The sequence below is a fragment of the Perca fluviatilis genome, chromosome 22, assembly GCF_010015445.1.
Source record: "Perca fluviatilis chromosome 22, GENO_Pfluv_1.0, whole genome shotgun sequence".
Lineage (NCBI taxonomy): Eukaryota > Metazoa > Chordata > Actinopteri > Perciformes > Percidae > Perca > Perca fluviatilis.
In genome coordinates this window covers 9,131,364-9,154,148 of record NC_053133.1, presented here as the reverse complement: position 1 = coordinate 9,154,148, position 22,785 = coordinate 9,131,364, and the positions used below count along the sequence as shown (strand labels likewise).

At 39.1% G+C, this 22,785-nt stretch overlaps 1 protein-coding gene across 7 annotated transcripts in view; it reads left to right on the top strand.

Annotated features, from left to right (window-relative positions):
• Window positions 1-22,785, top strand: part of col11a1a (collagen, type XI, alpha 1a) — an 85,874-nt gene that overhangs the window by 18,876 nt on the left and 44,213 nt on the right. For 2 of the 7 annotated variants that reach the window (XM_039790291.1, XM_039790292.1), the window contains exons 5-28: window positions 686-811; window positions 2,787-2,876; window positions 4,138-4,233; window positions 6,095-6,376; window positions 8,244-8,309; window positions 8,570-8,611; window positions 8,737-8,799; window positions 10,376-10,450; window positions 10,587-10,670; window positions 11,977-12,033; window positions 13,374-13,427; window positions 13,544-13,597; window positions 14,222-14,275; window positions 14,441-14,494; window positions 15,432-15,485; window positions 15,888-15,932; window positions 16,157-16,210; window positions 16,321-16,365; window positions 17,613-17,666; window positions 18,543-18,587; window positions 19,187-19,240; window positions 20,793-20,837; window positions 21,631-21,684; window positions 21,806-21,850. In XM_039790291.1, coding sequence (XP_039646225.1) covers window positions 686-811; window positions 2,787-2,876; window positions 4,138-4,233; window positions 6,095-6,376; window positions 8,244-8,309; window positions 8,570-8,611; window positions 8,737-8,799; window positions 10,376-10,450; window positions 10,587-10,670; window positions 11,977-12,033; window positions 13,374-13,427; window positions 13,544-13,597; window positions 14,222-14,275; window positions 14,441-14,494; window positions 15,432-15,485; window positions 15,888-15,932; window positions 16,157-16,210; window positions 16,321-16,365; window positions 17,613-17,666; window positions 18,543-18,587; window positions 19,187-19,240; window positions 20,793-20,837; window positions 21,631-21,684; window positions 21,806-21,850 — 1,692 coding nt within the window. Of the gene's footprint in view, window positions 1-685; window positions 812-2,786; window positions 2,877-3,746; window positions 3,933-4,137; window positions 4,234-6,094; window positions 6,377-8,243; window positions 8,310-8,569; window positions 8,612-8,736; window positions 8,800-10,375; window positions 10,451-10,586; window positions 10,671-11,976; window positions 12,034-13,373; window positions 13,428-13,543; window positions 13,598-14,221; window positions 14,276-14,440; window positions 14,495-15,431; window positions 15,486-15,887; window positions 15,933-16,156; window positions 16,211-16,320; window positions 16,366-17,612; window positions 17,667-18,542; window positions 18,588-19,186; window positions 19,241-20,792; window positions 20,838-21,630; window positions 21,685-21,805; window positions 21,851-22,785 lie in introns of all 7 variants that reach the window. The other 5 variants (XM_039790294.1, XM_039790293.1, XM_039790295.1 and 2 more) reach the window with 5 other exon arrangements.

Sequence of the window (22,785 nt, the reverse complement as noted above, 5' to 3'; positions counted from 1 at the left end):
AGAGTTAGGACAAAGTTATCAACTATGGCAAAATATTTTACAGTTCAGCTAAAACCTAAACTTAAAAAAATACTGTGACAGTAAACAAAATGGTAAATGTTGAATAGTAAACCTTCCTGAAACAGTATTTTACTGTAGCACACATGGACATGCCAGGTGTTGCTTGTGTCTTGATGATACATGTTTATTTGATTTCCTGAGGTAAACCCTGGCGCTGATAATAATAATCTTCCCAGTGTCTGAACTTAGCTTCCTCCCTGCACCATGTGAGTGTGGACTCTGTGGGGTGTGTGTCAAGCTGTTTAATCATACAAGAGGGGTATTTACTCTGCCAGACTCTATAAGTGTATGGGACCTAAGAGATCACATCTGCAATTTAAGATTTGCATTTACAGTAGGCCAGTATGTGTGAGTGTGTGAGCAAGATGAGACATGACCTGTGTGTGTGTGTGTGTGTGTGTGTGTGTGTGTGTGTGTGTGTGCGTGTGCGCGTGCGCGCGCAGGCTTGTCTTTTGCAGAAGATCTGGTTTCATCTACCTTTGTAATTCAAAGTAGTGATTTCTAATATTATCTGTATATTTTGTAAATGTCAAGTCAAGTCATAAATGGAGGATTACTTGTGGGCAACATGTGTCCCTGTATGATGATGTGATGTGACACACTTTTCTTTTTCTGTTTTCTGCAGGGTGACATCCAGCAACTTCTGATTGTGGCTGATCCCAAAGCAGCATATGACTACTGTGAACATTACAGCCCCGACTGTCACACCCCCCACAGTGATTCCCTGCAGGCCCAGGAGCCAGAGGAAGAGGTCAGCCAACCAGGGAGGGTGGGGGAGATACAACAGTGAACCAATCAAGGGCCCTGATTAATTTCTATTTTTCTAACAGGATATATTGCAGAGCTTCACTTTAGCATTGCTTAATGGTCATTTCCGTGACCTACTGATGTCTTTGACATGCAAAGGACGCACAGATGTCAGGTTCTATTCGCAAATGAAATGCTTTTATGGTTGCCTTTGTATCTGTTTCCGCTTTGGCGAGGCTTTTGCCTTGTACTGTTAATGCACTTCACTGATCCACTTCAGTGTGTGGCTAAGCAGGTTTTACACTAGGGAAAATATCTTAGTTAAAATAGAATAGAATTAAGGAGAATTACCATACAATAGATCAGGTATTGTAGACGCGTAAAGTGAATCAGTAGAGTACTGATTAGACCGGCTGCCTACACTAGTACTGGCAAGACAATCACACAGACAAGTGTAATATGAATATGAATTTATTCATTTGACAGCATTTCAATATGTTCACATATTGGCAGACATACTGTATCGAACTATTGGGGTAAATTTGCACTAAATCAATACTTAAAACTGTGCATGGTGCACATCTTGACACACCCCAATTAGTGATGTCATAGCAGGTGTCTTCCATCAGCTGTCAAAGGTCAAATGCCTGTTGTGATGTCCCTGATTGGAGGTGTATGTGACAAGACATGCACCTTGCTTGAAGATTTTAACGCATGGTAAGCAGCGCAGAAGCAGCTGGTGTCTGACCTGTGATATTTAGTGTAAATTGACCATTTAAAGTACCAACAATGACTAATTTATTAACCACAGTGCAAAAGCTGAGGAGTTTTATCAGCGCTGATCAACATGCAGTGTGAAATGTTAATTTTGAAGTTATAATGAAAGCAGCTGGTAGGGCTACCTATTCTATCTCTCTGATCTTTTTCTGCAATGTATAACAGCCTATTAACCCCAACTGTTTACTTATAAGTCTTATTCCTGTGAGTAAGAGTTGACCAAGCAGCAGCCTATGACACAGTGGAATATGTGTCTCTCTTTGTTATTCCATAGATGTATTAGCGATTTTAACTACTCACACACTTAAAACTGCATCAGTCTTAAGTGCAACAAGTTAACCCTTATTTTATATTAGCCCATTATTCATTAAGATGATTATAAGGGGCATGGGGGAAACAATCATGGACACTGACCAGCTATAAAATTGCAATGTGGAGCCTGGACCTAAGTCAGTGCCAGAGTCCCCAGATATCCATCTAGGCTTCATTAATTTGATAATTGGAAATGCACATGCTGCCAAATACCATAACCCATCATTTTGAATCAGTTTAGCATAGTATCCTCTTCAGACTTCACTTTCAAGTTGCAGCATAAAGTGATAAACCTTCATGACTAGAAGTCATTTATCAGAGTATTATCATATTGTACTGTATAGTTTCATTTTCCCATCCTTGATAAGAAACTGCAAGAGAACTACTTAACTTAAAGAGGATGCACTTTCTTTAAATCAGACCCCTTTAACCTAGCTGAACTTAAAAGTACTGAAGTGTACAATTTATATGCTTGCAGTAAGAAAGTTCCAAGTATTTTTGTCTTTGTGGTTTCTTTGTTGTTTTATGAGTTTTTAAAACATCCCATCTGCTTACGATTGTGGGCTAAGGCGCACATGGCTAGTTTCTGCATTTGTTTACTCGTTTCTTCACCATATTAAGACCATTATCTAATTTAGTAACACTTGGCTTTGATTATTTAAAGGTCGTTATGATTTGTTAATTATTAGAAGACCTGCATCTTAATATGTTATAAGTACATTATAATGCATTATAGCATTACACTTTGGCTTTACCTGTTTGAACATGTAGCATGCCCAGGATGATATGTACCATATGTATCATCTTCTTGCTGAAAGAGCACTAATGCTAACACTAAGAATTCTCTTGATTCCATTCTCTCTCCTTTCTCTCTATCCCAACCTCCCTAGTACACTACTGATTTAGATTACTCTCAGTTCTATGATTACTCTGAGGGAGCCACAGACACCATTCCAACCGATGAGTATTCTGAACCACAGGTAAATGAAAAAAGGAAAAGAAAAAAAAAAAGTTTGTAATGTCATCCATCCCATCCCTCAGTTCGTCTTGTGTTGTCTGTGTGATGTCTCAATGTTATGTTTACGTGCACACCTATACTCCAGTAACTGGGAGTAATCCGCTTTATGATCATATTATGATTAGTGTTGATTTGCCCCACTACATTGAAAGATGCGCAATAATCTAGTTGTCCTGACCTGGTTATGCCTACTCTGATTATGACCTTACAGTAAGGCAGTGGAGGTAGAACTTTGAGTGTGCATGTAAACATACTCAGTGTGTCAGTCCTCCTTGTGTGTGTTTTATAAGGCTGCTGCCTTCTCTCACTGGGAAAATGCCATCTGCTTTGAGTGTTTTTTTGCATTCCAGCATGTCTTTAAAATTATTGTATACGTATGGATATCGGCAAAGTTTTACTTTTACTATTTTTTTACTGCAATATCTCTAAAGAGTTGCTGAAAGGCAAATCTTGTTTGTTTTGTTTGTGCATCTTTCCCAGATAGATCCTTATATGTGCCCAAAAATGCTCCTGTATGTCACATGAAAGGCCCAGTCCTCTATTGTTGTGCAGCATCCTTTTCACCCAACTGTCACATAATCTAAAGTTAACCTTAACATGGTCAGCATTCCAATTGCAGCCCTTGTAGTTGATGTACATGGTCAACATTTTAAAGAACACCATTCAGGCCAACTACTGTACATGGGCTGCTACTGGAAAGTGGATCACATGGGGTCTTACAGCTTGGTTGGAATGGACTCTGTACAACGGTCGTATTGTGTCTTTAAATCATTTCCACTTTTGAATGTTCCATGTTTGTCTTGGTGTTCTTTGTCGCCGCAACCTCTTCCAGAGAAAGAAACGTAGTGTCTCCATGAAAAAGAAGAGGACCAGAAAGTCCCTCAGTAAAACTAAGGCCAAGCCCTTAAACTTCTTTGCTGCCAAAAAATCACCAGCTAAAAAGTTTGCCACTAAGAAGAAGCGACAGATGCCTGGCTACCAGGCCACAGCGCCAGCTCGACCAAGAGGCAATTTTAGGGTAAACGTTCATGTTAAGACAAGAACAAATCCCATCAAGATCTTCCAACCTTGAAGGGAAAATCTATGATGGCAGACTAAGAGCTCCCTAACCTCTTTTGTGTAGAAGTAGCCAGCTTGAAAGGACCCCTAGCAAATAACCTCTGGTTTGAGCCTTTGGGTTAACCTTCGCTTTATATTTCTTTCCTTTTTTCAACATGATTCAGCCAAACAATGTAGGAGATTACAATACAGACTTTGTCTACGGAACTGTAGATGGTACTCAAACTCAGGCTCCCTTTCCCACGAGCGGACCCAGTGAGGTAATTTTCATCCTTATTCTCATCTACTTCTAAAAACCGGTGTTGGGTGTTTTGGGAAATGTGATCCGGGAAGATTTTACCCAAGGAAGTATCTGGTATGAAATGGCACAACCATTCTAATGAATCGTTGTGTTTTCTGACTTAAGATTTTGATGTGTGGCAGAACTGATGGACAGGGAAGATTTGTTAATGTTTAAAAGCTACAACCCACTTGTTCCACTGCATACACTGTGTGGATTCTAGGGATGCATTGCATGCTTAGAAAATAATGCAGTGGACATTGTGGAGGTTTTTATAGCGTTATGTCATGTCATACATTTCTGGCTAAGGCTGCAGATTTTGTTAGTTCAAAGCAAGTGAACACATTAGACCTATTCAGACAATGCAAGTTAACCTAGTTGTTTACAAATGTGTGGCATATGGAAGTAATTGTTACTTGAACAAGCAAATTACATACTTACTGTACCGTATCTTCATATTATGATTACAAAAGGGTATTTGTTCTGGAAACACGTGGCCCTCTTTTTAATAGAAACCACTCAGACTTTATGTGAAGTAACATGTGCGCCTTTACCAAGAGCCAACTATATGTTTTCTGATATTTAGAGATGTTTGCTCAGAAATGTTCCCTCAGCCACTATGGCTTGTCTGATTTTATTACCCACAGAAAGAGGAGTTGACAAGATTTGCAGCCTTATCTAGAAATAAAAGAAGTTGATAATGACAAAGCCTCTCTCATCCAATGTCACTTACAATAAATGTGGAGAGTAGTGGATTATCTGTTTAACAAAATATGCCCTGTCCATCACATCTTAAGCTTGGTTTTGATCACTAGTTCTGCTAATTACCACTAAAAGAACTATGATTACCAAGGCTAAAATCTCCTCACAGCCAGCTATGAATGTGCATTATCTACCGCAGCGTTTGACAAAGTGGATGTGATTCTCCAGGCAATTTTAACTATATCACTGGCAAGATGGAGTACTGCCAATAATAACTGTGTAATTGCATCCACTTTGTTGTTTTCTGAAGCTAAAGCTAAACAGTGATCAGTTTGGAATGAAAGAAAACTTTGTGTCAGGTGATTGTGTTTGTAGTAATTGTGCCAAATACAGAGTGTATTTATATATACACAGCCGACTCAAAACATATTCTATCAAAATGGATTTGTTGACTAACAAAAGTAAATTTTAGTTGTATGCATCTTGATGCACTCTGTATATGTGCACAGCTACTACAATCTGATGATTGATTAGATGTCCATGCAAAAAGCTGCTAGTGTCATTTCAGCCTTTCTTTACTGTCTGCATCCGTATATCATGTATGGTTGGATGATGAGAGAGAAAAGAAGGCTGAGATAACAAAGTCTGTATGACATTTATGGTTAACAAACTTTTGATCCTCAGAGTTGATGATTTTATTCAGCCATTATGGTAACACTTTATTTATTCCTTTGTATTATTACATGTCCATTTACTGACAGAGCATACATCATTTGTAACATATCCATCTTGGAAGAGTTTAACACCAGTTTTTTCTAGGATTGTAAATGCAGATTTCTTTTTTTTTGTGGACATATTCAAATTACAATCACACAACACTGCCAGGCCATTAACTATATGTATTTTCTTCCTCCATGATAATTTAAGATTTGTATTGTTGTTGGAATAAATACAGTGTTACCATTGCTATTTAAAATTAAGTTTTCTGCATATCATGCTGAATTTATTTTCAATATGCTTTAATATGCTTTAATAACATCTACAATTAGACCATTTGCCCCAATTGCTTAACTAACATGCTTATTTCCTTGGTTGCTCACCATTACGTCCCCCTTCTTCGCTTGGATGACACCTGGAAGGCTGTGGAGGAGGATGTTGTCGGTGCATATGTCACCGAGGCCACTCCCATTGCTCCGGAGTCCATTGTCCCAGAAACGGTGGACAACTTGAACACTGGTGCGGAAGCATATGACCTTAAGGAATATACCCTAAAGGAGTATGACTTGGGCGAGATTGACAACAGGTTGTATGATTACGGAGCATATGATGAGTATGGCACGGCCCTGTCCAAACCCACGGGAACCTACGATGATGAGGTGGGGCCTGGGGTTGCTGCTGAAACTGATGTTTCTGAGAGCACCGTAAGTACCACACCCTGGCCTGGTGACTGAGGGGTGTGAGCATGAAGCGTTAGGGACTCTGTTTGTGTTATGGACTCACTCTGTCTTCCAGTGCACGCCTTCCTAGTTGGTTGCTTGGTAATGTGTCATTGACAAGTTGAGTGTGGAGTCTTGCTGCTGTCTCACTGGTGTGTGATTGGTGATTTAATGATTGACAGCTATGATAGGGACAATGCATGCACCTGTGTTTTCTAAGAAAGGGTATGCCTGGTTACTTCTTAATTTATTAGATCACATTCTGACATACTGTACAGTGTGTGCACAAGCACCTAAAGTATACACACTCACACATTTTGTTCTTCTTTCTTTAAACTTCATCTCTCTTCTCACACAGCCTTCAGTCAATGTCGGCCCAACCTGCACACCACCCATACATACCCAACGAGCCATACCGCCCCCTCCCCACACACTCATCTCTGCAGTCGGATTGGATCCCTCCCTCTCCTCCTCTGACATTTTAACTGCAAAAAAAGCAGCCTGTCTGTGTCTTATCACTCTCTATATGCACAGCAATTACCTAAAAATCATAGGCAGCTGTCTGCACAGTACACACACACTCACACACAATCGTAGATGTCAAGATGTTATGGATTCCTTTCCCTTACTTCCCTAACCAACTTTTGAACTCTGCCTTTGCCAATCAACAGTCACAGTATGTCATCTGCTTAAAGTATAAATATTTAACATACATCCTTCTCTCCACTTTGTCTTTATGTTTATCCATTTTGGCCCCAGTGCTGTTTAAATTTACCCACATTTAGAATTTAGAAACATTTTAGAACATCAGCAAACACAAATTTTGTGTCTGTGTGCCTGTGGGTATTGTCAGCATGTGAGGGCAAGGACTTTAATGGTCTTTTTAGTACCCTTCTACGCACACACCGCCCAACCTCCCACTCTTAGACAAGCACCTTCTAATCCTTCCCATCTCATCCCACCTTCTCCACTTTCACCCCCAAAACACATACGTATAAACACACAATGCAGCTGAACTAATCCCCTACCACTAATGAAATACAGTATTGTTCAGCTATGTATTTAGATTTAGTAATTTGCAATGGTGCACAAAGATTAGAAAAGAAGACGCTTTACTTCACTTAAATGTGAAACTGTACATTGTAAGGCACGGTCTCTTATTGTCTCTCTCTCTATATATATATTAGTGTGAGAACAGAGAACAGAGAACAATGAGGGCATAACAGCATCACCGATCTGTTTTATCCTAATATTCTCTGGTCCAGCTCAGCTAAAAACCCAGAATCCGTCTAGCGTGACGTTCGCTACCGAGCCTTCTGTTACAGATGTGAACAGTTGCCTCGTTCATGGAATCGCGGCAGTGCAGAATTAATATAGGGGAAACATAATGGATATTTGGCGTTATTTTTGGCATTAAAAAAAGGCCCGTCAGGCCTGTAAAATAATAGGGGAAACACTGTATATATGTATCTGATGTATTATTTTCTTAGGCTCACATGACAACAATATTCTGTGGGTGTTAAGCAACATTTTATTTGGTCATCATTAGCCACACTGCAAAATGGCAATGCAATGACAGCATTGCTCCATTTAAAGCACATAGAAGTCCATTCTTGCTCATTACAACTAACATTTTTCCTGTTTGGTCCCATAATGTCATCTCACTTTGTGTCATTCTTGATTCACTCTCTGCCTCTGACATAGCTACAGTAGTTGCACCTAAGTATGTGATATTGATAGATTGTTCCAGCACTAACAAACATCCTCCTTGTTCATCATTGCTATCCATTCACCTGTGGACTATAGCTGCTGTGTGAAGAATGTCACCTCTGTGCTTGCTTTGTGACTACAGGTTGCTGGGGTTGGAGGAGCCTTCGGCCAGAAGGGAGAAAAAGGCGAGCCGGCTGTAATTGAGCCTGTAAGTGATATAATCCTGTCATTATAGTTTAAATTATTCTGTTTACTGAGTGAGCTGTCAAAACTTTCTCTCACTTTTATCACATAAGTTGCAAAGGGAAATGAAGTCAACTCTTGAACTGCAGTTTTTTAAGACCCTTAATAAAACCCTAGTCAAACAACCAAAACTTGCAGCAAAATGTCCCCCCAAATTTGTTGACTTATCCTAAACCTGCTCTTGCACAGTGTTTGTGGTGTGAAACAATGTGTTTGTTTTTTAAGGGCATGCTGATTGAAGGACCACCAGGCCCCCCTGGCCCAGCTGTGAGTATATTGTCAAAAAAGAAATAAGTCAGTGTGTTGCACTTTGGCACAATTATGCACCATTGTTGTCAAAATTGAATGAGCTCTCCTGGTGGTGGTCTGCTGACTGAGCTTTGTCTTTTTAGGGTCTTCCAGGTCCCTCAGGTCTACAAGGACCCCCAGGCCCTGCTGGAGATTCTGGTGACAGGGTGAGTTGTCAGTTATGTCCCCAAACCAGCCAGATATTTTTTTACATGTAAATATAATGTGTTCAAATTATCAGTGTACCTGTTAAGACGCCAAAAATCAAATCAAATATCAAATGGAAGATCTTCGACTCGATATACAATGCAAAGCCTCTTATGTTGAATCATATTTATGTAAGTTACATGTAAAAGTTTACCAATCTTCTACACAAAACTCCCTTACTTAGCTACATATTGAGATCATGCTAGTAGCTTATTAATGAGTGTTAGCATGCAACAATACAGCCAATGCTCTAATAGGCACCACTAAATGGTTGAGTGTTTATGTCTTTATCACTTGATTGGTAAGGTGACCTGTAAGAATCTGCAAAATAATATTTTGATAACCAAAAGATTGTTACTTGTGTACTCTATGTGCCACATTAAATCATAATATGCTGCTGTATATAACCATTTTGGAAAGCTTTTTACCATGGCCACATAAGATATTATTTTTGTTTGGCAGGTGGATAAAATTGTATATTGGGACTCTTCAAATATCGCTCAACATCTCAGCCATCATTATACATCAGTGTAGAAATAATAGCAGTAACCTTAGCAACAGTATTTATGAAGTAACCTCAACTTAAATTGATTACAAACAAACTCTTGGAAGTAGATGTCAATTTTTACACAGCCAAGCTGCAACAACCTGCCTTAAGCACTATAATGCACCCCAAGGTGTCTATGTATACGTAGAACACAATATAGTCAGTGGAGGGATGCTGGAGCTCCACCTTGTCTATTATTTTCACTATTTTACTGCTTATGCATGCTTGGCATAGTTATAATTCCTAAATACGTAAGAAGTTGTATCACATCAATTATCTTGGTCTCTTGAAGATTAGAAGGTGAGGAATAATATTTGGCCTGGCTTTTCCTTGGCAAGAGGTAACCATATTTAAGGCTTTGCTCTTTAGACTCTCTCTATTCCACAGACATGCAACACACACACACACACTCATACACACAAACATGCACACCAGAATTAATGGAAAAGGATTTTGGTTTTGGACCATAGACAGTAGCGTGGTTTACAGATAGACAGGCTAGTCTATGTGTGCTGGAGGAAGAGGAGCACATGTTAATCAAACTTACAAACAACACTCCTCCAGCATGTGCCACTCCATCTGTGTGCGTGTGTTGTGTGTGTGTGTGTGTGTGTGTGTGTGTGTGTGTGTGTGTGTGTGCGCAATATCACAGCAAATGTATGTAGACATATGTTTCTGTATTTTGTCATTTTGTCTTGGTACAGCGTGAGAGATAAGAGTGATTTTCATTTATCTACAATGTAATGTGATTTCATTCAAACCACATAGTTTTAGCTATTTAGATACAATAACATATACTGTACATTGCATACATACAGACAGCTATATGATTTGTATTTTTAATAATCACTGAGGAGCCACCAGAGGAAGAGGAAATCAAAATCTCATCACGTTGTCGTTTAAAAAACAACAACAATTCTTACAAATGTTACAGTTTTTATGAAGTTGATACATTTTATAAATCTGGTGGCATGTCTATTGTATTGCAGGGTCCTCCTGGTCGTGCTGGTCTGCCTGGTGCTGATGGTTTGGCAGGGCCCCCTGGTACCATGCTGATGCTGCCAGTAAGTGCTCAGAATGACGCAACAGCAGTACATACCAGTGACCATATAATTCCATAAATAGGCTAATTTCTAAGTTATTGAATATTGCAGACAAACCGATTGAGCAACTTTTTGAATGCCTGTGTGTGTTCAACAGTTCCGTTTTGGTGGCGATGGTGAGAAGGGTCCAGTGGTGTCGGCCCAAGAAGCCCAAGCCCAGGCCATCCTGTCCCAGGCCAGAGTAAGTAGAAATGGACATTTAAAAAAGCCAAAGAGAAGCCAAAAGGCTGTGGCCAACCCCCCACACCCACCCTGCTCCCTACTCACAGCTGTAGTGGGAAAGGAGGGGAAGGATGAAGGAGACAGTACTTGGTGGGGAGGGAAGGGGAGTAAACTGCATTTTGTTGGCCTTGCAAGGCTAAAAGGAGACATGCCGAGCAGGCTGAAGAGCAACAACATAAAAAGACCACTTTGAACAGATGGACAGACAGGAGAGACTGTTAAAAATACTTTAGGGGCTCTCGACTTGCGGGTGGGCTAAACCAACAGGTGTAGAAAATGTCTTTGTGTATATATGTAGAAGAGGAGGTGGGCGGTTAGAGGAAAAGAGAAACTCTGGACTTCTGTAGACGATATCCCACATTAATTACACAGTCAGAGACCACAGCGAACAAAGAGATTAGGTGTGGAAATACATTTCTGAGTTTGCTGTACCATAAGACAACACAATAAGAAAGCAATTAGAGAATGACCCACAGAGTGTACAGTATGGAAATGGACCAAAGGCATTGTATACATTATAATGAGATGTGATGAAATAATAAAATTATTGTCTTTCATGCTTTGCTGTGAAGGATTTGTTATAAGTATGCAAGCAGAATGAGCAAGATATGCACAGAAATTTAGAATTAAGACTGCAAACTAGATATAGTGATTACAGATATGCATTAGGTGCATTTTTCAGTGTACTCATTTTAAAACTCTGAAGAAGCAAAATAAAATATAAAAAAGTGTTGTAAAAATGTAATTTAATATAAAAAGTAGACTGATCAATCAAAATATATGTTATTGGCAATATGTAGTATGATTGATCATTTGCCTACCACTTCAAAAAATCTAAAATGATGGTCACCACCAAATTAAAACAATGACACATTTAATAATAGTCATACATTTCATTGATTTGATTGTATTCTGTCATAAAACAAACTACACATAACAATAACACGTGTCTTAGTAAAATTTAAAAATCACAGATTCAGTTCAGCATGGAACATGAAACGTGCAATACAAATAAATAATATATGGCATATAAGAAAAACAAGCTGTTGTGTATAAAATCGACATTTAAATAAATTAACATGACGTGGCGAAGACGATTAAAGTGTGAAAAATATACAAACTTATACAAGCACATAATATATGCTCTATACTGTATACAGAATGTAGAATTTCTTCCTCAAAACATGGATATGCAGTAGATTTTTGAATGGATTTTTACGAAAGTGGAATTTGACCTTGTTCTTGTCTGTGCCTGTGCCCTGCAGCTGGCTATGAGGGGACCCTCAGGGCCAATGGGTTTGACAGGAAGATCTGGACCAGTGGTGAGTCTGCTTTTTTTTTTTTGGTGGTTTGTACGAATTTGGCTACTTACTTTTTTTGTTCATATTTCCAGGGCTTGTTTACTATTCATCCTATCGTACGTGCATATGATAATTAAAGTTGTCATAAGCTACAGGATATCCATTCGCATCAATATTAGGACTATGACTATTAAAGTTACAATCACCCAAAGCTTGATGATATATGCTTCTCACCAATATTTCAGAAATAGCTTTGGAATTCAATGCTGTAGACAGTTCTGGATTGTCTCAGAAAAGCCATCTTAGTGTTTTCAGGACAAATGTATTAGAAGAGACCAGAAACCAGGTTGTTTGTTTAGAAATATTGTTTTGTTGCATCAGTGGTAGGTGGTTCAGTGGCCACACTGCCTGTCTGTCTGGCGCTACCAGCTGCCCAAAAAATTTCATTCTGTTGTTGGATTCTCCCCCCTCCACCCCCTCCTCCTTTCTCTTGGGCTTGTTGATACACGATCCACTTTTTATCTGCAGGAAAAGGCCCTACAAAAGACACAAAGAATTACCCTCTGTTAAATCTGCTCTTCTCGGGCTAAAGGCCATGCATAATGATCTGAAATTATATGGCAATATGTAGATACAAAGAACAGTGGCTGAGATAAGGATTGTATGGCTTTTATCGGCTGCAAATGTACCTCTCCAAAATGTTTCCCTTCTTGATTGATTACATGTTTAAAACCCAGCTTTTCAGACACTCAAGCTATTTTATGATTCTAAAATGTCGGTCTGTAATCACCAAATCACCATCTTTGGATCCATACTTGTCTGCAGACAGATTACAGTATATGCCCCAAATGTCAGCTGAGACCAACAATTTAGCATCATATTTTTAGACTTAAGTACAGTATATGCCAAAAGACACCCGGTTGTGGCAATGTGCCTGAAAGTGCTTTAACATTTAACGCCATCAGGATAATTTCACATTATAACCATTTACATGCTAAAAACAACCCATTACCATCCAACTGAACAGCAATGTTTGTACCTGCTGCACATTATCCATTATTGAAGGAAAATTGTCAGAGAGTTAAAGTAGAGTGATAGAATCCATTAGAATTTAAAGGGTCTTATTGTCTTTGAGTGTCTTCACTGGAGTTCCCAGGTAGTTCATGCATCTGTAGTAACAGGAATGTGTGGATTCATTTTTCCTCAGATGAACACACAAAAAGAATGTACATATTTAGCTAAACATCGCCATCTGCTGTTTACTTTACACTATTTTTTACTCCTCTGTCCTGTAGCAAACTGCATGTGTCACAGTTTGAACGAAAAGTATTTATATTTGGTTTTGTGTTCTCTGTCTTCAGGGTCTGCCTGGTGCTCCTGGACTGAAAGGTGAATATGGAGACCCTGGTCCTCAGGTGAGTAGGAAGTGATGATCCTAATAATGCAGATAAAATATTTCTCATCCGTGATTTTAGGCCACTTCCCAGGTTATTAGTCCTCTGCACTAAGTGGTCCCCATGTGTCTTTACAGGGTCCCCGGGGCATCCAAGGGCCTGCAGGACAACCTGGCAAACCTGGCAAGAGGGTGAGTGAACTCAGTGACCTGGTCCACTCTCACTGTGCTGTGTGTGTGCTCACATGTCTCTGTGTTTGTTGCTGTGTGGTTGTTTGTACTTGTGGTCACTGCTGAAACGCTGAGAGGCTTATTTCCAGTTCAACAAACATTTGCTTGATATGTGCTTAAAGGCCTGCGCTGCCTCCAATCCTCGGATCAATGGCTAGGCAGTAAATCTGTCTAAAAATGCCAAAATGGGAAAACTAGCTATGGATGTGGGATGCAGTTAGTGTCACAGTGCCGTCACTCTGCAGGGCCAAACATCTTGAAGTAATTGATTACTAATAATAAACATTAACCAGTCATAGGCAAATTAGTCATGCAAGCTTGATGCATGGGTCATTTGTGAGCCATTGGCTGATTTTAATCTAACAAAATGTAATAAAATAACTGAAAAAATGGCACAATCCAACAAGCCACCTGGACAAGACAAAAAAAAACTATGATAGTGCAATAAAACAACTTCTAATTATCTTAAATATACAAGGATTTTCTAGAATATCAAGAGTGTTTTTGCCCTAAACTCATCTTACAAGCTATTGCAATATGTCGGTCTATATCTCTATGTGTAATTTTTCTGCTAATGTTTCTAAGGGTCGTGCCGGAGCTGACGGGTCCCGTGGAATGCCTGGAGAGTCAGGCTCCAAGGTATGCCATCACCCAACGTTCCGTGCTCATGTGACTAAGTACAGATGAGAAATAGTGCATTATTTTCATAAAGCATTGCTACGAGCATTCTGCAGCCCATGATGATTTTTTATGTGTGGTGATATTGCGTGGTCTGGTGACATCCTCTGCTGTGTTTCTGCACAGGGTGACAGAGGCTTCGATGGACTGCCCGGACTGCCTGGTGAAAAGGGACACAGGGTGAGTACCGTATGGTGGTTGTCACCAGTTCAGTTCGTCAAAAACAGGTGTCAAATATACAATTTAGGATGTTCTCAAAAACAGCTTTTTAGTCCTTTACTGTTGTAGATCCCACTGACGTTTAATGCCTGTTAGACTTGTCCATTGAGAGTAATAATAAACCAGATGTTTTGCCTGAGAAACAACTCCTGTAGATGTTTTTAAGCTTATGAGCAAAATACCGTTTCTTCACTTGATAAGTCACAGAACTGGCATTTAAACCAAATACCTTAGTTATTGGAGATGTGTATGATTTACTGAAGGGTTGGGTGTCTTCTGCTGTAGATGGCAAACATTTAGGCTGGAATCAAATATATTTGGCTGCATTCACCACTCACCGGTCAGAGATCACGTTGCGTAACTTGTTTTAATTTCAGTGTGATGAGTAAATACCTGCAATGTCATGCGGGCAATAATTGAATAAGAAGTCGTAATTTGTTTCAGTCCACTAATGTGCCTGCATTATTAGGCCTGACATGGAAAAAATGTAATGACAGGATTGCACTGAAGCCAGAAAGTCATATTTGATGTATGCCAGGTTTGTAGAATGAACCAACATTTTATAAAGTAGACTTGGAAGCAGAAATCACTTCGTTGTGGAAAGGTCTTATAATTTCAACTTTGTCTCTAACCCCAATTTAATATAACTGTATGATTGAAATATATAAGGCATAACAAGAGTTTTCAAAATCACAACAGCAGAACAAACAGAATGATGCAGAATATGTCCAGTATGAGAATACATTTTAAAAAAGCTGAAAGAGAAAGTATCACACATGTAACAAGCCTAGAGCTGACTCCAGTTTTTTTGGACCCCAGATTGGGCGTGATCAATTCATAAAATGATGAATGAACCCAAATCTGTCTCTCATTTTCTTTCTCTCTTTCTCTATCTCAGGGGGAGCCAGGGCCAATGGGACCCACAGGTGCCTCTGGAGAGGATGGACAGAGAGTAAGTTCTTCCTCTCTGAGTGAATGTTAACAGACATTGGACTTAAACTGAGGTGAACCAGTTACATCAGATGTGGTCCACCAGCTCAGCCCTCAGGCAGCGGCAGCTGGGCGGAGACTATTAACAGGGAGGGTGGAGGGTTTGTGTTTAACCTTTCCTCCCCCTGAAACTAACTACCCCACTCTACCCTCCACCTCCACCCCTAGACGGATACTACTGCAACAATATTTGGTTATGTTGAGAATAAGCCCTGGCTAATACAGGCTTTCCAGAGCTTAGGATTGTAGGTGGTGATATAATTTCATAAGTTTCAATACAAAATGCCAGTATTTACTTACAGACTGTATTTGTGTAGACCAATGCAATACATTTACTCTCCCTTCTGTCTTTTTCTTCCCTTAGGGCGAGGATGGAGAGATTGGGCCCCGAGGATTAGCTGGCGAGAGTGTAAGGCTTCTCTGCTATTGGCTTTATTTCGTTATGCTATCCCAAACATATGGGATTCCAACATGTTACAACAAGATTCCCTTAAAGCTTGCTTTACAAGTGCTCTCTGATATCTGATCTCTCTTTGACAAAATTATCCAGCAGAGGACACGATTGTCCAACTGAAAAGTATTCAGCAGTGTTTTGAGTATAGAATATAAGTTGTTGCTTCTCATTCTTCATAGGGTCCTAGAGGTTTGCTTGGACCTCGTGGTCCTCCAGGACCCCCTGGATCTCCTGTACGTACCATCATCTTTACCATCCTTATCCTTACAGTAAATTAGCATTTAAACTTACCTTAAACTTGATATAAGGTATACATGAGTCTTTTCTGACTTGTCCTTCGCAGGGTGTTGCTGGAGTTGACGGGCCTCCAGGTCCCAAAGGAAACATGGTATGAACACAACATACTCTTACTAAACTGACTAAAAGTGACTAAGCTGTACATAGAGCTGGGCGATATGGAGAAAATCAAATATTACAATATTTTTGACCAGATACATTGATATCGATATTGCGGAAATATTGTTGACAATTGGTGCTTTCACAAAAATTTACACAACAAGACTTTTTAATTTATTTTTAATAAATAATCATTAGTAATGTGGATATGATGACTAAGTGGGTAAAGGCAAATAATCGAACAGCTAGAACAGCTCTGGTAAGTTCAGAAAATGACATCACTTTACGATATTACGATATCCAAAATTTAAGACAATATCTTGTCTCATGTTGATATGGATATGATATCGATATATTGCACCGCCCTACCAGGACATGACTGTCTCTATATGTTTGCACTGTCTAGTTTAGGCTGTTAAATCCCTTTAGGATGCACATTAGGAGGTTAAAGGTCATTCCAATGGCAGCTCAGGATCAAATTATAAATTGTGGTGCTACCGTTCTGGATATTACAAGATAAGTAGTGTATAATGAAGTTTGAAATGTGCAACAGCTATTTTGGGTCAAATGTACCCTCAAGTCCTTGAATGCATTTACAGTTTAACAGTGTTTTCATGTACTGTATGTGTTGTATATTTTGTTATCACATCATAACACAATAGAATACAGTCCCAGTTAGTTAAGATCTGAGAGGCATTTATATCGCAGTAGATAAGGCAGGGTAGTGGGAGTAGGTACACCAAAACACTTCTTCAAACTATAACTATTTACTCAAATAACTTGTGGAATGAGTTAATCCTCAAACAGCTTAATGACGCTAAATATAGTGGAGAATAAACGTGTGCATTGCTGCATTTTATCTTGAAGTGTGGTTGTTGCTTGTACAGTAAACAATACTTTGTCACCCTTTCTACATTATGTTTACATGACCTTATATAATATTAAACATACATGTTGCCATTTGATTTATTATTTTTAATTCAGTTATTTACCTAGAACAGTATGTGACTTATCTTCTGCAAAATAAAATCATAAGTCCACTTATGTCCAACCAGCAGTTAAAATAAAACATGTTTACGAGCCAGAGTCATTTTGCTGTTCATATGCAGAAGGTTGGACGGAACCCACCTGATTGTTGACAATAAGAATAATGTTTATAATATCATAATTCAAGTGGCAGTATTTGGCACAGAGGATTACTCTGGGTGTTCAATTTTGACATTCTCCATCTCATTTCAGGGACCGCAAGGAGAACCAGGCCCACCCGGGCAGCAGGGAATCCCCGGAACACAGGTGAACGAATCAATCATAGAACTCGTGACGCCTATGACGAAGACAAAGTGCAGTATCGATGCATGCATCATCATGTGTTAATACAGTGAAGGGGTCACATACACACTTGTTTTAGGCCTCATTGCTGTCTGTATCTTCCACCACAAACTCTGCACGCAGAGAAAAGCAGATTTACTTATGATTCACTGTTGACAGCTTGCAAACTTAGAGATGCATTTGAATAATTCAATGCACAGTTGAACAGCTGCCTCCTCACAGCATGGTGTGATGTTGTTTATCCTTCCAGGTGTAAAAGACAAGGTTGTACCTTTTTAGTTAAATTTGAGGCATCAAATCAGAAGTTGACCTGTCAAAAGTAATGATTATCTTCATTTCGACTTTTTGAATTTGCTCCACTCTCTTCTGCCCACCCTTCCTCTATTCCTCCCACCCCTCCCTGGAGACATAAAAAGAACACACACACACACACACACACACACACACATCCACACACATATTAACCCCCCCCGCCGACACACACACACACACACACACACACACACACACACACACACACACACACACACACACATTTTTCTCAAGTAGTTTTCTTGGGTTTATATTTCCGAAGGAGAATGTTTTGGGGTTGATCCAGTTGAAAGCATCTTATTCATATTGGTGGAATTCCTGCAAAGCTGCCACACCTGTTGGAGCAAGCTTCTGTGCCTCAAATTACCCCTGCGACACACACACACACACACACACACACACACACAAAGGTACAAGCTAAACAATCCTTAACTAGCTCAACTATTTACAACTTCAACAAACTCTTCAGCTTATCCAGCTCGTTGTTGTTACTATAGCAACTGATTTATTTGTGTCTCCGTGTCACAGGGTCTTCCTGGTCCTCAAGGCCCTATCGGACCACCTGGTGAAAAAGTATGTAACCCTGTTATTTTTCTGTGAAAAAAAATAAAGAAAATAGCACAATAAGGATAACATTAAATAATCAGTAATTTATATTTAAAAACTGTTATTTCAGGTTTAGGGTGGGAAAATGTTTGAAATGTTACTTTTCGATTAGGCTAACTTAAGCCTTTTCTCATTTGGCATCAACAGTCTAACTATATAATTGCAAAGGTTTAAAGGACATGTAGATATTTAGTTGGATATATTACACATTCTTAGCAAGCCAAGTCATACTTATTCATAACGCCCCAAGTCACTCATTTAAATCCTATCTATTCTACCAAAAACAACTGGTCATTTTGTCTTTTAACATTACTGTTAAGTGTCCTACTTTTTAGCTTAAACTGAACATGCGTTGATTAGCCATGTTGAGTCAGGGACAGTCTGCTCTCTTAAATCCAACTCCAGGTAACAAAGGAAAGGTCATAAAATGTTTTATGTTCAGCTTTTTGGAACCTGCAGATACTCTGAGTGAACTCTGCACTGCTGCCTGAGTAATAGTGAATTCTGAAACTAGTTTGTATCGTCAGAGCGTTGACCTTGCATGTCTTTTTCTTTTCCCCATACAGGGACCGCAGGGCAGGTCGGGGTTGCCTGGACTACCTGGAGCTGATGGGCCTCCTGTGCGTGCTCTTATCACCTATATACGTACATACAGTATATCAGTATTACACACAAACACAAACAGAAATATGAGAAAAACAATTGCACTTAAAGACATATGTTTGATAGTACATACACATGGACATTCCTGCAACCGTACAGTACATTATATACATGTATAATATTTGTTTTGAAGCAAGGTTGTAGAGGTGATTAGATTTTAAGCACAAGGTTTTTTCTCAACACCAAGTTCAACCCACGATTTCCATCACAAAACTGACTTGTGTAGGAGCCTTTTTAAACCAGATCTGATGACCTCTGATAAACTAATCAAACTGTTACACAATATATGGGCATGGGATGCAGATCAGGTAGAACGTGACATTATGCCTCGTACCATTTTCAGCCAGTCGCTGCACACCCTGGCTTATAGATGTAGAGCTTTGTGTATAATTTGTTATTAGTGGCCATCGTAAAGAGAACAGCCATGTTTATAAAGAAATATTACATGATGCATATTGATTTATAGTTTTTATTTAGTTTAAAGACCTTGACATAACTACAAGCTCTCATCTAAAACTGAACCAGATGTATAATAATGCATTTTAAACTGTAAAGAATTGTGTCTTTTTAAAAAATTAAGCAAACATTCTGCAACAAAATATGTATAGACTGGATGGACTATTTTGATGGGTTTACCCTTTTGGTGTATGACACACACAGAGCATTCCTGTGAAATACTGCAGAAGTGTGCCTCAGAAATCTCTCAAGACAAAGAAATATAAGAAATATGCCTTTTGAGTTTTGTTATTCTAGACCTGTAGTATCTCATGTCATTCCTCCCTGTCTGCCCTTGCTAGGAGAGGTGTGTAAGTTCAAGAGGTAGGCAGCCCTCAGTTGCCCTCAGGCCCCAGAGCCTGGTGATTTACAGCCTTCTGCCTCAACCTCGCACCTCAAATTGGAAGTGCCAGGTGTTCACAGCTAAAGGTTTCCATGTGTATGTGTGTCGAGCCGTTTGTATAGGCATGTCTACCTGCCCCGTCACTCAGACTCTACCAGTAACCATCACACTAGTGGCCATTAACACACAGAACTGAATTTGTGCACCACAAAAACCCCCATAGAGTGCACACTGACAGGAAAAAACCTGTGTTGTTGGCGTGAATCAGAAAAAACTATGCAGTTTTGACCATGTTTTATATGGATTCAACACGGCTCAGCTTTGGTTTGAAAAGGCTTATCAGGTTACTCTGTGGGCAAGGAGCCTTTGGCCAGTTAGATCATCCCTTCGCTCTCATTCTCAGATTTGTATGTTTCTTGCTTTGCCATGGCAACTAGAGCAGCTATATAAAGGACAACACAAAGGCATTTCCCCCTCTAGATAATAATGGTACCACCAATTCACATATAGTGCACTTCTTGTTTGAAAAGATGCTTCAACATCATAAATTGTTGCATCAACTAGCTGCATAACATACACCTGTTCACACCATTCACTTGCGTTGAGTTTTTAGTTTAAAAACCACATTGTAACAACCCCTTTTAACCACTTTGTGACTGCTTATTTTACAGGGTCATCCTGGTAAGGAGGGTCCACCTGGAGAGAAAGGAGCCCTGGTAGGTGTATTTAAGAAGGATTTGAGTCATTTCGGTAAGATATTTATTTGCATGTGTGTTTGCTGCAGTGGAAAGACGACCAAAATGTCTTAACTGCAGTTAAAGTACTACAGGTAGTGTTTTAAACAAATTTTAAATGTACTCCTTAAGGACAATTGGATAACTTATGTTTGTCTACCTTGATAGATCAAATTATCGTTTATTTAATTTACTCACTTTTCAGAAGCATTGCACCGTTTCTTTTAGTTCTTCTTAACCAGCTAGGTTGTTAATTTACCTAACTAACTCGGCAACAACCAGATGATAATTATGTGGTTAGCTGTCAATGGAAAAATAACATATTTTTGACAACTAAAATAAATTGTATGTTTTCATATATAAGTAAATGTTAAATTCTAGAAGAAAAATATGCGTTTTGGTGTTTGCTGATTTTAATTTAAACAGACCTTTCATAGTGACAGAAAACTGTAATTTAGAGTCAGTTATTAGGATTTGTTTAAATTTGGTTCAAAAAAATATGTCTTCCGACCTCTGTCATGGATGAACGATATTTATATTCAGTTTTCTGTGAATTTTCTTTACCTACATAGATAAAATGTTTACAGTTGGCCAGCTTCTGATGCAAATATAATAGAGCTTTCGTAATTAGTCAATATATTGGAAAATATAATTAGTGACCTCAGAATAATTGAAAACCTACAGTTATATCATACATCTACACCTTTCATGTTCTTTTCCAACCACACTGTAAAGCATTTACTATCGTAACCATGCATTGTTTTCTATTCTCTAGGGTCCATCAGGCCCACAGGGTCCTATTGGTTATCCTGGCCCTCGTGGTGTCAAGGTACGGTTTCAGTATTTACTATTCCTCACTGGATAAAAAAAATCCTCCCTTTTATAATAGTGTACATATTGGTATTGTATTGTATTCTGATGCTTATTTATCTCTCTTTCCTGTCCATTAGGGTGCCGATGGTGTTCGTGGTCTCAAGGGGGGAAAGGGAGAGAAGGTATCAACTTCTTAAAATGCTAAATAGTTTCCACATCATTTCTCAATTTACCATGCAGGTTATAGCCACTGAGCAGCCAAAACAGGTTTTGAATACTAAGGTGTATGTTAATGTTATTACAAAATAAATTGTTGAGAAAGATTTCCTCTGTTTCGTCAACAAAGATGAAGTAAATATTCTGACCCATGATGACACTGGATACTATTTATTTTAAATGCTGTACTAAACTTTGCTCTTCCCTATCTACAATATCATCATTATCCGATTAAGATATTGATCTTGTGTTTGGAGTGCTGTTTAAAAGTACATTGACTAAAGTTTAAGCATGCTGTCCAAAATGCCGTAGGTCAAAGTGTTTGTCTAAACTTCACTCATTTTGGGATGAAGGCGAAGACAGCAAAATAAAGTTTGGGAACAGCCTGTAAATATATTCATGTCACAGATATTTTGTCTGTAACTGTGGCTGTCTACTTGTCTTCCCAACTTTGTTTTGGCTCTTTTGATCTGGTGTGGAAGGCTGCTGCAGCCTGAAAGTTCCATGCGCGGGTCAGTCGATAGCCATCTTCAGTGGAGACAGAGACTTTCTAGGAGTGACCCTCAATCAGTTGTTGAATGTAAAACTGTCATGCTCTAGGCTTTTGGTTTCAAAGAACACTGCAATCCATCTCAAGCACTTTTGAAGTGTGTGACTGTGTGTGTGTCACGATGCAGAATTTAAACTATGCTGCTGCATAAAATCTATTATACGACTGAGGGGATTTGTTCTGACTACAATGACAGGTATTCATATCAGTTTTTAGAATGATTTTTGAATCAATTAATTATTTATTCTGTTGCAAGATATTCAAAATCCAAACCTTGAGGAGAAAGGGTTTGTTATGAATAAAGGATGTGCCAGTTGCTGGCAACAGACATGCACATGCTCAGTGCTGCAT